The sequence below is a fragment of the Grammomys surdaster genome, unplaced genomic scaffold (assembly GCF_004785775.1).
Source record: "Grammomys surdaster isolate TR1022 unplaced genomic scaffold, NIH_TR_1.0 126131, whole genome shotgun sequence".
NCBI lineage: Eukaryota > Metazoa > Chordata > Mammalia > Rodentia > Muridae > Grammomys > Grammomys surdaster.
In genome coordinates this window covers 7,204,624-7,218,156 of record NW_021620939.1, presented here as the reverse complement: position 1 = coordinate 7,218,156, position 13,533 = coordinate 7,204,624, and the positions used below count along the sequence as shown (strand labels likewise).

The 13,533-nt window shown below is 52.2% G+C and overlaps 2 protein-coding genes across 2 annotated transcripts in view; both read right to left on the bottom strand.

Annotated features, from left to right (window-relative positions):
• Positions 1-3,794: 3,794 nt before the first annotated feature.
• Positions 3,795-5,338, bottom strand: Ucn2 (urocortin 2). The gene has a single exon (XM_028756834.1). It carries the CDS (start codon positions 4,788-4,790, stop codon positions 4,449-4,451), a length of 342 nt encoding a protein of 113 aa, XP_028612667.1. The 5' UTR covers positions 4,791-5,338; the 3' UTR covers positions 3,795-4,448.
• Positions 5,339-5,807: 469 nt separating this feature from the next.
• Col7a1 (collagen type VII alpha 1 chain) overlaps positions 5,808-13,533 on the bottom strand; it is a 30,589-nt gene continuing 22,863 nt past the window's right edge. Inside the window, exons 92-118 of the mRNA XM_028756671.1 lie at positions 13,106-13,141; positions 12,963-13,022; positions 12,752-12,859; positions 12,496-12,567; positions 12,335-12,370; positions 12,177-12,236; positions 12,028-12,072; positions 11,799-11,834; positions 11,650-11,685; positions 11,519-11,575; positions 11,290-11,361; positions 10,875-10,946; positions 10,631-10,666; positions 10,282-10,362; positions 9,899-9,952; positions 9,659-9,712; positions 9,520-9,582; positions 9,095-9,157; positions 8,875-8,991; positions 8,290-8,367; positions 8,149-8,202; positions 7,953-8,001; positions 7,296-7,328; positions 7,072-7,158; positions 6,744-6,872; positions 6,450-6,644; positions 5,808-6,158 (exon numbers count right to left, since the gene is read on the bottom strand). Of these exons, the coding sequence (XP_028612504.1) occupies positions 6,148-6,158; positions 6,450-6,644; positions 6,744-6,872; positions 7,072-7,158; positions 7,296-7,328; positions 7,953-8,001; positions 8,149-8,202; positions 8,290-8,367; positions 8,875-8,991; positions 9,095-9,157; positions 9,520-9,582; positions 9,659-9,712; positions 9,899-9,952; positions 10,282-10,362; positions 10,631-10,666; positions 10,875-10,946; positions 11,290-11,361; positions 11,519-11,575; positions 11,650-11,685; positions 11,799-11,834; positions 12,028-12,072; positions 12,177-12,236; positions 12,335-12,370; positions 12,496-12,567; positions 12,752-12,859; positions 12,963-13,022; positions 13,106-13,141 (1,794 nt within the window). The 3' untranslated portion in view covers positions 5,808-6,147. The remainder of the gene's footprint in view (positions 6,159-6,449; positions 6,645-6,743; positions 6,873-7,071; positions 7,159-7,295; positions 7,329-7,952; positions 8,002-8,148; positions 8,203-8,289; positions 8,368-8,874; positions 8,992-9,094; positions 9,158-9,519; positions 9,583-9,658; positions 9,713-9,898; positions 9,953-10,281; positions 10,363-10,630; positions 10,667-10,874; positions 10,947-11,289; positions 11,362-11,518; positions 11,576-11,649; positions 11,686-11,798; positions 11,835-12,027; positions 12,073-12,176; positions 12,237-12,334; positions 12,371-12,495; positions 12,568-12,751; positions 12,860-12,962; positions 13,023-13,105; positions 13,142-13,533) is intronic.

Here is a 13,533-nt window from a genome sequence, read left to right as displayed (position 1 = left end):
CTCCCAGCCCCAATTAGTGTTTTAATAATGAATTTATTTATTTTTTATGAACTTCTGTCTCTTCATCAGGAAAATGAGATGCAGACGTCATCAATTTTACAAGATTGAGGTGCAGATTAAATGTGTCAGTCTCAGAAATCTGTTTAAAAACACGTAGGCCTTCTCATTCATTCTATTACCTCCCTCTCTGCCTTTGAAAATGTACTGGGGCAAGAGCCCAGGGCCAGGCCTGGCAGCTCAGGCTTAAGGGTTAAAGTGGTGCCATATGAAAGAGTTCTCAAGCTGGGTAACCCCCAGTGAGCATGACCCCTTAGATGCCAGTGAGGGCCAATATGGGGAAGCCACTCTTCTGCATTTGACCTCCACCAGTCTCCAGAGAGCTCAGGTCTCTTTTTTTCTGTCCAGCCCCGCCTCTCCAAACTGTATATTTTCTGTGCTGGCCCCAGCAACAGGGTTTGAATCTTGATCTCACTACAGTCTAGTGATGCCCTCCACCAAACTCCTGGCAGGTTTCCTGCCTCACATATGCCCAGCCAGAAGCTAGGGACATGAAAAACAAGGCTGACCTCATTCACAGTTGGCCCAACATCCCTTCCTCTCATATCTCTGCTTTGGGTCAGTTCACCAAGTCTCAAACCAACTCTTCAGAGTTTGGCAAAGACAGAATGACTGTAACAAAGATATCTTAACCACTGCACCAGGAAATAAAATTCAGAAGCCCATTTGGGGCCTCCCTGGTCCCAGCTCTGGCTGACTGTTTGGGGAACTACCCTACTGCAAGCAGATACTCATTTCCTCTTAACCTCCTTGCCTGTTGGAGAATCCTCCCTCCATTCCCAGAGGGAAGTGAGCCGCTTGGAGCACACCCACTGGGTTCCTCCTGTGATCATCAGCAACACCTCCTTCTCCAAAGCCACTCATTCTGTTCCTGTTTGTGTCCTGGCCATGGCCAAGGTCATCTTGAGACCACAGCTAGAGAAGCCATTGTCACTCCCCACAAGGCTCCCAGTGTAAACACACATGGGTACCTAGCACCTCATCAGTCCTATGCAACCTCTTCCCCAGAACTCCTGGCTGTTACTCAAGAGCTGACAGCCAGGGCAGAGCCATCTCCACACCCAGTCTGAGCCTGGTTTCAGGAAATGTAGCTCTATACCTCCCACTCCTCTGAGCTCACCCCTAGCTGACCCAGACACGCCTTCTCAAGTCCATATGCTAGGAAGTCATAGGTCAACATCAGGAGTCCAGGCAACCTTCCTAATGCCAGGGTCTACATCTGTTCTGAGGACCTATTTCCCATCTCCCTTCCCATGGCCTCATTTCTTAGGTAAGAAACTGAGGATGGGAGCAGGGAGGAGTCAGGATAACAGAGCCAGCCCACAGGCTCATCTCGCAGCCCTCATGGCTTCGCCTCCTACATCTCACTTTACTGTCTCATGTTCAGAAAGCCCTCATGGCTATTCTGTCTTGAGGGCATCTCAAAGTATACCAGTTATCCCGTCCCATGCACAGGCAGTGATGGGATGCTAGTGTGCACTCAGGTATGAACATAGCTAGCTCAGGCCTTCTCTGCCATGAACTGGTCTGGTCCTGGCTGGCTCTCTGGGTACTATATGTACTGACCACTGGACCTCTTAGTAGAAAACATATGATCAAAGTCCTTGACCCTCAGTTCTCAAGGGTCAAACTCTTCCTACTCTCTGTCTCTTCTGCCTAGTCCTGGCTGTACCAATAAGCCACCATGTACAAGGTAAAGATCCAGGGGCCTCAGCCCTGCCACACAAATGCACATGAACATGCTCAAACACAGATGCATGGATATTGACTAGTCCTGGACCCAGGCATACATACACACATGAACAAAATACTGTCCAGGGCCTGCTGGCCTCCTCCTTCTCTTCCTCTTCATTCCCTGACCAGATGCTGCTTTGCTAGGTGGTGACAGTTCCCAGGAATACTAGCTTCCTCTAGCTATCTCTAAGAACTGTCCCCAGCATCCCTCTGGGTCTAGGGTTCACAGTGTGAGGTTCTAATTTAGGGGTATGCAGCCATATGAGTGGCAGCCTGTGAACCCTGATCTGTTTTATTTCCTGATCCAGCCTGGTACAGGGCACACAGTAAGTGTTACAAGTGACTTAAAGCTAGAAAAGGTGCAAAGAAACAGCTCAGAGAGGCTTATGAAAAAGAAAGTACATAGTAGGTGTGTAAAGAAACTCAAGACCAGCATAGAACACACAGTGGGTGCCCTAGAAATAGAGCCTTAAAGACCAAGGCAGATCTATAAACAAAACAAAACAAAAAACTTCTCAAACTGGGTGGCCACGATGAACAAGACCCCTTAGAGACTAGCAAGGGACATGGTGGGGAATGCCTCAGGCAGCTCCAGCTGGCTAGCTCTCCTCCTTGGCTAAAGGAAGACACTATTTATAGACATCCCACCTTGGTGCAGGCCCCTCTTCCTACAAGGCCCCAGTTTTCCCTCTTCTTCAGGTCACTGACAGATTGATGCCCTCTCAGAGTACTTTGAGAGACCCCCCCAACACCCTTATGTTCCCTCCAACACCATCTCCACTACACCCAGGTCTTTTCCCAATTCCCACCCTCCCCATGCTACCCAATGCCTACCCTGGCCGTGGCTCTCCCGCCAAGGGTCGGTTAGAGAGGTGCCTCCTAATGTCCATCTGTCCATCCTGCAACCGAACTAGCCAGGGCCGCCGCCCCCTCCCTCGTCCCCCCCCCCACCTCCCGCGGCTCGGGAAGGGTAAGGAAACCCCGCCCCTGTTCCCCTCCACCCCCAATCCGCTGGCTCAGAGGAAAACCGGCCCCGCCTCTCCAACCGTCCTAGACCCGCCCTCCCGGGGCTGCTTTGCTCTGTGAGGTTGCCAGGCCCCCACCATCCAGGCAAGCAGCTGCACTCTGTACTCCGAGCCATTAGACCAGCAGTGCTTTTTCCCAGTCAGAGCAGTTCATACCTCTCAGCTTCCGGTCTTTTTTACTTCTTGAGTTGTCTACACCACTGAGAGCCCTTGCCTCAAGCACAGGCAAATAGGATCACTCTCCCCAGAATGTCAGTTTCAGCACCAGCCCAGCTGGGATGTAAAGGTGAAGCCTGCTCTTTCACAGTGAGCAGGTCAGAGGGGAGGAGGGAGGGTAGGTGAGTGGAAGGGCAGGGAAGCCAGGTGTGACTCAGCCCTCATGTGTCACTGCCCGGCTGCACATGACTGGGTGATTCGGGTGCATCCTATCCCTTCAGTCATCTGACATTTATTGAGTACCTCCACAACCACAGCTTTCATGTCCACCGTGTCAGTGCTACGAGATGCTTGGTGGCATCACTCTGCTTCACAGTTGGAGCTCGAAAAATGTCAACAGCTTTGCTTAGGACAGTCCATCAAGGAAAGCATCGTGTGGGCTTGGATCCCCAGCAGTATCCACTCCCTCCTGAGCCATGTATGTCTAGGCAACTGGTAGGCTGCTGAGGTGTGACTAGACAATGCTTGGCTGTGTGTTATCACACACACACACACACACACACACACACGGCAAAACCACCAGGGTTAGGTTTCCCACGTTCACATGTGGTCACCTGTACCAGTGCCTGGGATGTCTCTGATAACCACATCTAAGTAGGATGCTACCTAACAGAGCACAAAACAAGCATGTCATCAGATGTGATGACACATGCTTGTAACATGAACACCCAGGAGACTGATGCAGAAGGATTGCTATTAGCAAGTTCTAGGACATGCAAGGATTCCATTGCAAAACTGTCTTTTTTTTTTTTTTTTAATTTATTTATTGTCTGAGCGCTCTGCTGCATATACACCCACAGGCCAGAAGAGGGCATCAGATCCCCTTACAGATAGTTGTAAGCAACCATGTGGTTGTTGGGAATTGAACTCAGGACCTCTGGAAGAGCAACCAGGGCTCATAACCGCTGAGCCATCTCTCCAGCCCAAGATTGTCTTTAAATACAAAAACAAAACCACAAAACAAGCAAATGACCTTCTCCAGCACTCTCTGGTGCAGTAGCCTCAGATGGGAGCCCAGGCCTGTGGGCCCCGCATAGCTCTCAGGTGCATCATGGGGGGGCTGTGTTGACTCTCTTTTACAGTTAATGATGGAGCTCACATGGTGGCATGTAGATGCTCTGTGACTGCCAGACACAGCTAGGCATGACAAGATTCTACATATCGAACATACATGCTCGTGTTCAAGATGCCCAAACATATTAAGTGTGAGGAGGGTGAGGGGCACAGAAGCATGGCAAGACATGGATGGTCAAGTTGTCTAAAGACAATGTAGACACTTGTAAGCTATGGCAGTGGTCCACTATGGTGATCTCTGGGTATGTGCTTGGCTTAGATGTAGTACTGTCCAGCTTTGTTGTTGTCCTCCAGAACTTCTCATGCAGGGTGACCCCATCTTTATGACCCCCTTTCTCAGTCTCAGCGGCGGCCAACACTGGCTAGTATTTGGGCATTAGTGGCAGCCTGATTCCTGGCAGCCTTGTTCCGAGCCTGTTCCAGTAAGATCCGCAGGAGGCCAATGGGGACATCCAGGGAGAGTATGACACGGGTGTTCAGGTAAGTGCTGGCTTTAGAGTTGCTCCAGGAAGCTGAGGGTCCTGTGGTGCTACCTGAGGGGCTCTCTGGTGCCACAGAGCTGGGAGTTGTCTCCAGATAGTTCTGAGGGAGGAGCTGGAAGGTGGGGATAGGGGTTCCGGAGACAAACAGGATCCTATCCAACATCAGGACCATCAGGACCACCAGTGTCCACCTGATCATCATGTGGTAAGGCTGCAAGGAGAAAACAGGCTCAGGGTCCAGGCTCGGCAGCTGTAGTTCATTGGAAGGAGACAGACTGCTAGAAGCAAGAGGCAAAGAGGGGTCGGAGAGGTTACAGAGGGCACGCCAGGGACAGAGACAGAGACAAAGTCAGAGAAAGAAGAGAGTCAAACAGGACCAGAGACAGGAGCTAGACAGAAGGAATGAAAATGTGTACTAAGGCAGGGTGGTGTCTGTCTATAATCCCAACAGTTGGGAGGCTGAGGCAGGATCTGAGTTTGAAGCCAAACTCAAATTCAGGGGGAGGAGCAGAAGAGGAAGAGGAAGGTAAATGGGATGGGGACAAAGCAAGAGAGGGGAAGACATGAAAAGAGACAAGGCAGGAAGAGACCAGCCACCCAGGAGACAGCTAGAGGGAACGAAAGACTCAGAAACAGAAAACCTCAGAGTGACAAAACAGAGACAGGTTCTGAGCACACAGCTACTTGAGGAAGGAGAGCAATGGGGACACAGGGCAGCAAGTGAAGCAGGGTGAGCCGAGACCCAGGAGCTTCTCAGGTCCAGGCATCTCCGTCCATCCAAACCCCAGGCCCTATCAACCCAGACCCTTCCCATCCCGACTCAAGGACACTCATACCGCTATGCCAACGTCCTCAGGGGCAGGCTGAGATGGCTGGGGCTGCTGGGGCTAGGGCCAGGCAACAGTTCTGCGGCTGACCCTTTACTCCACTTCAAGGCCCATTTATCTCCCTTAGCCTCCTGGGGTAGGAGCTAGGGCATGTTTCCTGGCATGAGGCAGCTCCGTACCTATGACTCATCCCCTCCTAAGGAGCTAGGACACCTCCTTTGCCCTCACCCTATTTGTTTCTTTTGAGGAGACAAGTTAGGGGGACTAAGAACACAGAAAAATAACAAGGGCCAGGCGTGAGGACTCTATACCATGTAATGCTCACTACCCCTTCCCCCAAAGGAAGTTTGCCTCCTGACACCCCCATGTCACCCAAACAATCAACAACAAAGGCCTTTTAAAACAGCAGCTTTAATGGCCCCCTCCCCTCCCATCACCACCATGGTATCACAGCCTTGGGTCAAGGGGCAGGTTGGACACCAGTCACATCCATTCACTGCCCACAACCACCCCCAACAGTGAGTCATCTGCCAGGAAAGCGGGCACCACAATGGGGATCTGTCCACAGGGGGGAAGGCTAGACCCACAGAACCAAGTCACTGAAATAGTGGACACGGACACGAACACACGCTCATGTACACACACGACTCTAGCACCAAATGGAGAACAGCAGGACCAGGCTGAGACCCTGCCACCTCCAGGGACTGCTGGTGCATCGTCAGGGCCTCGGCCCTAGGCAGCACCTGTGTGGAACACATCAGAAAACATTCAGCCCTCTGACTTCTTTCCCAACTTGAAGTCTGCACAGAAACATGCTAAAGCATCTGTGAGGGATGGAGCGTATGCTCTGACTCAAGAGGGACCCTTAGCAAAAAGGGATATGGGAGGGACCATGCAGGCTCCTCAGCTGGGGAGATAGGTAGCCAGTCTTGGGATCTGGGATTTGCTCCAGGTCCCCTAGTCTCAGGGAACTTCTTGGCCAAGCATTAACACATGCAGATGCAGCCTCCACTGAGAGCATCTTAGGCCCATACCTGTTTTCTGGTTGTGGACCCCTTGGGGTGGGCAGCGGCGCTCACACGCATCACGGGTTCCAAAACGATTGGCATTCCCTCCGCAGCCACCGTAGACAAAGGGATGACAGGCTGTGCCACCAGGCACAGCTCGATGGTACCAGCGCAGGGTATATGCAGTACAGGAGCCCTCGTCCAGGGGTAGGGAGCAGAGATCTAGGATCAGCAGTGGTCAGGTCACCGGGAATAGTGGGAATCAGAGGAATTCAAAATCAGCAAAAGATCAGCGGTAGGATGAGCTCTGTTTGGCACTACCTGAACCTCGATGGTCCCAGCCCTTAGTCTCAGCATCAGCATCCCATGGAACTTCAGGGTCCTGGTAGTCCTCCACAGAATACACAGAGTACTCAGAGAAGTCATCATCATCTTCAGGGGGCACCTGGCCTGCAGGCAAGGTGGGGTGTGCTGTGAGGAAACCCCTGCTAGTTCTGGGACAGAATGAACAACACCCATCTCCCCCATGTACAGAAATGTGTGTGTGTTTCCTGTGTGTAGACTCTATATACATACCATGTACCCTGACAAATACCCATATGCATATCTATACCCAACCTGTACATGCTCCATGGACTGTCAGCCTCACCTTCCACCTCTGTGTGAGAGACTCGAAGCACAGGGACATGGTGGCGCTGGGGGCCAGCTGTGTCTGCAGCATAACCGGGTAGGGGTCCTAAAGCACAGGGCAGGTGGCGACATCCTTGATTATCATGGTCAGCCACCCTAGTCACACCCCTGCTAAAAAGATCCAAATGATAGGCATTTTGGTGCCTTGGATGAAGAAAGTTCTAGATACAGAAAGCTACTCACGTGATCCGGACGCAATAAACTGGCCCTGGCAGGCTGGAAGTGACAGAAAAGGTATAATGAGACCACGAGAAATGGAGAACAAGACACAAAGGCAGGAAGATGGGGAAAGAGAAACAGACAAAAGGCACATGCATAGGGGCTAAGATATACAGAGAGATAGCCAGCCCATGAGAGACAGAGGAGGAAGAAGAGGGAGAACAGGTGAGAGGGGAAGAGGAGGAAGGAAGGGGAAAGACAGGAAGGAGCATAGAGGAGAACCATCAGGGCGAGAAGCTGGGAATAGACCAGGGAAGCAAAGGCCAAAGGCAGCCAGGGTCAGGAGGCAAAGAGATGAAAGTAGTCATGACAGGAAGAAGCAGGCCCCCAGGACCATCCCTCCCCCTCCTGTGTTACAGCTGGGACCAGCTCTGCTCCTTACACTACCCCTCCACACAGATAGTCATCAGAACACTGTGCAGCTGCCCACACCTCTCTGTCTCTCCCTCTCTCTGTCTCTCTCTCCATTAAGGAGGTCCTGTTAGCATGTTTATCCTATAACATCTGTGTTTCATAGCCGTTGATCTCTGCTTGCCCTCTAAGTTCTGGGGACTTGCCGGGCCCCATCTAGGTGTCCTGGGATGCAATTAGGGCAGGAGACTCCACACTAGGCCCACTCACCACAATGCTGACTCATCTCCTGACGCACAAAGCCCCGAATGTCATCCTCCTGGGAACACAAGACCACAAGGTCTCTGAAGAACCCATGAATCATGGGTCTCATAATGCAGGAATCAAAGACAAGTCATCAAGTCAAGAGCCCTGGGACTCAGGGGTCAGGGTTCTGGGCACCCCAACCCATCCAGGCTAAACTCACAGTCAGTGCAGCTTCACCCTTCTCCCCACGGGGGCCAGCAGGTCCTGGTCGCCCCTATGTGTGACAAATGTGACCATGACAGATCTCAGACATCAGAGATGAAGCTAATCTCTGACTCCAAGCTGAGGTATCCTCACTCACCTGCTCCCCTCTCTCACCAGGGGTTCCAGGAGCACCAGGAGCCCCCACCACACTCTCTCCAGGGGGACCTCGCTCACCCTGTCAGACACAAGGACCAAGTAGGCAGGGTCAGTGACAGTTTGGGTCAGAATACAGGCAAGTGAAAGACCACAGTAGATCCCCGATTTAGAGAGACAGGAAAGGCAGGGAGTGTGGCTCAGCAGTACAGCACTTGATTGTAAGTAAGGCTCTGGGTTTAATCCTCAGCACAGGCTGGACAGATGGCTCAGCAGTTACGACACTTGATATTCTTATAGAGAACACAGGCTTGGTTCCCAGCGCCCATGTGGTGGCTCACAATCATCTGTAACTCCAGTTCTGAGAGATCTGATCCCTTTTCTGGCCTTCTTAGGCACCAGACACACACATGGTACAAAGACATACTTTCAGGCAAAATATTCATACGCACAGAATAAAAAATAAACTTTAAAAAAAATGGCAGCAGACATGGAGGTGCAAGCCTTTAATCCCAGCATCTGGGAGGCAAGCAGAATTCTGAATTTGAGGCTAGCCTGATCTATGTACATCATGGTTGGAAACCCTTACCTTCTGACCCTGAAGCCCTTCAGGTCCCTTGGGACCAACACCACCAGGTGGCCCTGGGGGACCACTAGAGCCATCATTTCCTCTGGGACCTGGGAAGCCCCCAACTCCTGGAGGCCCCTGTGGAAAGATGGAGAAGGGTTGGTGTTTAAAACCCCTTCAAGACAAAACCACTACCAGAGACAATGCTCCCCCCAGACCACAAACCCTGACCTCAACTTACCCTCTCCCCTTTCTCGCCTTGGTCACCCTTGGGTCCTGACTGCCCATCAAAGCCTCTGTCACCCTGGAAACAGAAGAAGCAGAAAAATACTCAGCCCTGACATCGTTCTGCTCTTGTACATCCTTGAGCTTTGTGAGTCTCCTGGCCCAATGCCCCCCACAGTGTACGATCCAAGCATCTGTTACTGTGTCTGCTATGATTCCATGACTCCAACTCCACCCAAGCCCTGCCCTGGTGCAACATGTCCCCCTCCTTCACCTCCTACCTTTTCATACTAACTCTCTGCCGTGACCCCAAACCTCTCCTGGAATCTCAAAATCAGCCCCACGATCCCCCAAAGCCACAGCCTTCCTTGACTCTATTATGACTTTCTTTGACTTATCTGACTCCATCCCCATCATGTCTATTTTCAAGAGCCCCTGTACCTTGGGACCGATCAGGCCCTCTTTCCCAGGAGCCCCAGACTGACCCGGCATACCAGGCTCGCCCTAGAGGAAAAGAACTTGTGAGGATGGCTCTCTTGTCAACTGCCCCTCTTCATTTAGGATGTACCCTGACACTCACCATGTCTCCTTTCTTTCCTGCCAACCCAGGGCGACCAGGAAAACCAGCTTCTCCCTGGAGGTATCAGGAAGAGGAGTGAGTCTTGGGGCTCAGCACCCACAGCCTATCCACATGAGCCTTCACAATCTCACATCCACGACTCCTGCCCCAGTCCCCGTGAACTCCCGCATCAGCCCCACACCAGCCCTCATGGCCTCTGCATCAGCCCCACAGCCCCAGAATCTCCCAGTGCATCTTTACCTTATCTCCTTTTTCTCCATCACGGCCACAGGCTCCCTTTATTCCCCTCTCACCCTAAGGTAGGGAAGCAGATAAAAAGATAACTTCTCAGTCAGATGTGATGGCACACATGTGTAATCCTAGCACTTGGGAGGTAGAAGCAGGAGGGTCAGGAGTTCAAGTCCAGGCTTGGCTACATAATAAGTTTAAAGCTAGCCTGGGCTACCCAAGAGCCTGGGTCCAAAAATTTTAAAAAGGGCTACTTCTATTTTACCTTGAATCTTTGAGCTTAAAATCAGCTCCTACTACTGGTTTTAGACATTCCCAACCTGAACTAACACCCCTGGGCTCCCAAATCTGAACCTAGGCCTCTTATTCTCCAACAGCAGGCCATCTTGGCTCACCTTGAGGCCCCTGGGACCCGTGAAGCCAATATCTCCTTTGTCTCCTCGGAACCCAGGGACTCCATCCTTTCCTGGGGCTCCCTGGGAGAAAAGGTATTAACATGGATCAAGACAGGAAATTGAGGGATCAAGAAGAACCACCTTAGAGTGCAGTCAGCACCCGTTGCCATGGAGACAAGAGTCAGCATGAGCTGAGATCACCATCATAGAGTTTACGACAGAGGTAGGAGCTTCTGAGAAAAGGAAGGTCATGAAAAATTAGGTCCCTAAAAGGCTACACGGGCCTGGTCATCATGGGAATGGGGGCCTTATGATGGCAGGGGGTCTCTATGGGACCGGGGTATCTTACCGGCTCACCGGGGATCCCTGAAGCACCTGGTTCTCCCTGTGGGAAACAGATTGAGGCAAGTCCTTCAATGTAACGGTACCCTAAACTGGCATATGCAATCATTTGGTGACCCAATAAGCCAGGGCCCAGTCGGCACATAGAGCCTGTGTGAACACATATGACAAAAGAAACCAAGATCCCTTTAACATAATAAATCCCCAAGGCAGGCGTGAGCCCAAGTGACTAAGTCTGGGATGGAACTTGCCTTGGGTCCTGTGAGTCCTCGAACTCCAATTGATCCAGCCGAGCCTTTGTCACCAGGCTCTCCTTTGGAGCCCTTTAGGAGTGACCAGAAGAAAGGACAAAATCAAGATACCGTCTGGAGTACCTCTAACACCCTAAGGAGCCCCCTTGCTGTTTCCAGAGGCTCTCCTTATAGAGTTGTAGCCCAGAGCCTCCTCCTGGTCTCACCACGAGCCACTGGAGCTTTCTCCACGGTCCCTGTCCTTGCCGCTACCTTAGAATCATTACAGCCTAAGCTTCCCTCTCATGCACAATAAGCTTTGTCTTTCTCTCTCTGTGGCACACACACACACACACACACACACACACACACACACACACACACACACAGCCTGCAGGACTCCATGAGGAAAACCCATCCGCCCTCTTCCTTGTACCTTGTCGCCAGGATTTCCGCTTTCTCCCCGAGGTCCTTTGTCACCATCTATGCCTCGAGGCCCTCGTTCACCCTAGAGGTCAGAAATCAGAGTCAGAAGCCTGGGTCAGGCTAGGTGCCCTTGTGTTCTGGAAAGCTGAGCTCTCAGGTCCCCTGGGCCAGTCCCACTGAATTCTTTCCCATAGCCAAGGGAGACCGAGTTCATATCTGAACCAGACCCAGCCACTCACCACATCCCCTTTGGCACCTCGTGGCCCTGGAGGTCCCTCAATCACAGCTGAGTCACCCTGAGGGGCAGAAGGGACGAGGAGTCAGGAGCACCCCAGTTTCCTGCTCTCGCCTCCCTGATAACCACACTCACCTTGTCTCCCTTGAGTCCTGCAGCGCCAGCGTCGCCCTATGGGGTGGAAGAATGTGAATCTCACGGAGGCAGGGGAGTGGCCTGGACCTTAATTACAATATCCATCGTCACCCCCACTCAGCCCAGGGGTTTTCCTCCCACACTCTTACCTTCTCTCCTCGCTCTCCCCGGCTGCCAGGGGGCCCCTGTGTGGAACAATGTGATTATGAGTTATGGGACTGTGGAGGACTAGGGAGGGGCAGCTCAAGGGACAGAGTAAGACAGGGATTGAGAGGGAATAGGAGGAGAGCCCGAGGACCAGGACAGTCTGCAGTCAAGCAGGCGGGGGGCGGGGCGGGGGGGAAGTCATTCCACTGGGCTCTCCCCGACAGGACATACCATGAGTCCACGAGCTCCTTCCTGGCCAGGGTGGCCATCTTCACCCTGAATGACAACATTAGGTCCACGGAGTCAGAGGTTGGGAATCTGAGGCAAGGACTACAATGGAGGGGTGGTGAGCCCTGCCTGTGGTGAGGACATATACATACCCGGACACCTGGCTCACCACGCTCGCCTCTGGGCCCTGGCGGCCCTGCTCCTGGGTCTCCCTAGTGTTCAACAGGAATAAGTAAGGAGACTCATTAGAGGACAGAGGATTACAGGAGCTCAGTGAAGCACAAGAGAGAACCAGCAGCATGTCCCCTACCTTGTCTCCTTTGAGTCCAGAGGCACCAGGTGCTCCCTGTGGGTCAGAGTGAGGTAAGAAACCTATGGGCTTGAAGTCCCCCCATACCCAACCTCATGGCCTAGTCCCCACCAATAACTCTCACGTGGGCAGACTTGGGGCATCCAGGCAGTTCTACTCACCACTGACCCTGGGGGTCCAGGTGGTCCCAAGGGACCTGGGGCACCTTCTCTCCCTGGAGGGCCTGCCAGACCCTATAGGAAATGGAGCAAGGGATATTGGGAGTGGGTTGGGAAGCATCTTTCTCTTCCTCTCCAGGCTGGGTATCACCTAAGAAGGCCCAGTCTCTTCCTCCCCATCTGGTACCAAATTCAGGGGTCCTGAGGTAGGGGTCTCTGATGCTATTCAAGTCCCTGATGCTATCCCCAACCCTCTTACCCGCTCTCCAACAGGCCCTGGTTGGCCTGTCTCTCCTCGAGGTCCTGTCTGACCAGGGAACCCAACAACACCAGGAGCACCGGGGGCACCAGGGGGACCCAAGTCTCCCTGAAACAGATTAAAAGGGGGAGTGGTCAGAGAAGGACTTCCCAGATCAAGCCCCAGAAATCCTCCTCCCACCTCAGGAGCCTGTGATGGAGCACTGACTTACCTTCATACCTGGAGGACCACTTGGGCCAGGGGGGCCCTGAACCCCAATGCCTGGCTCACCCTTTGAGAGAAAGAGGGTTCTCATCAGATTTAAAGTGTCATCTGTCCATGGTTCCAAGCAAAGGCCTTTCTATATAAATGTACCTTGAGACCTTTGAGTCCTGAAGCCCCTTTTTGACCCTAAAAAAAAAATTATATATATATATATATTTCAGGCTGGATAGCTGGCTCAGAGGTTAAGAGCACTGGCTGTTATTTCAGAGGACCTGGGTTCAATTCTCAGCACACATATGGTAGCTCACAACCATTTACAGCTTCAGTCTAAGGGATCCAGTGTCCTTTCTGGCCTCCAAGGGCAACAGGCAAGCAGGTAGTGCACAGCCAAACATGCAGGCAAAACATCCATTCATACACAGTTTTTAAAAGTATAGGGATAGAAACACCAAGTTTCTCAATGGACCAAAAATATTCACAGGGGAACTCAGATGATTACGAGCCTCTGGAAACACAGACTGGACCATAGGCTGGTGAGAACACAGGCCAAGGGAGGCCCAGATGTGACCACAGACACG

Excerpts from the sequence above, each read along its gene's own strand:
- Ucn2 (XM_028756834.1), bottom strand. The coding sequence starts at position 4,790 with ATGATGATCAGGTGGACACTGGTGGTCCTGATGGTCCTGATGTTGGAT.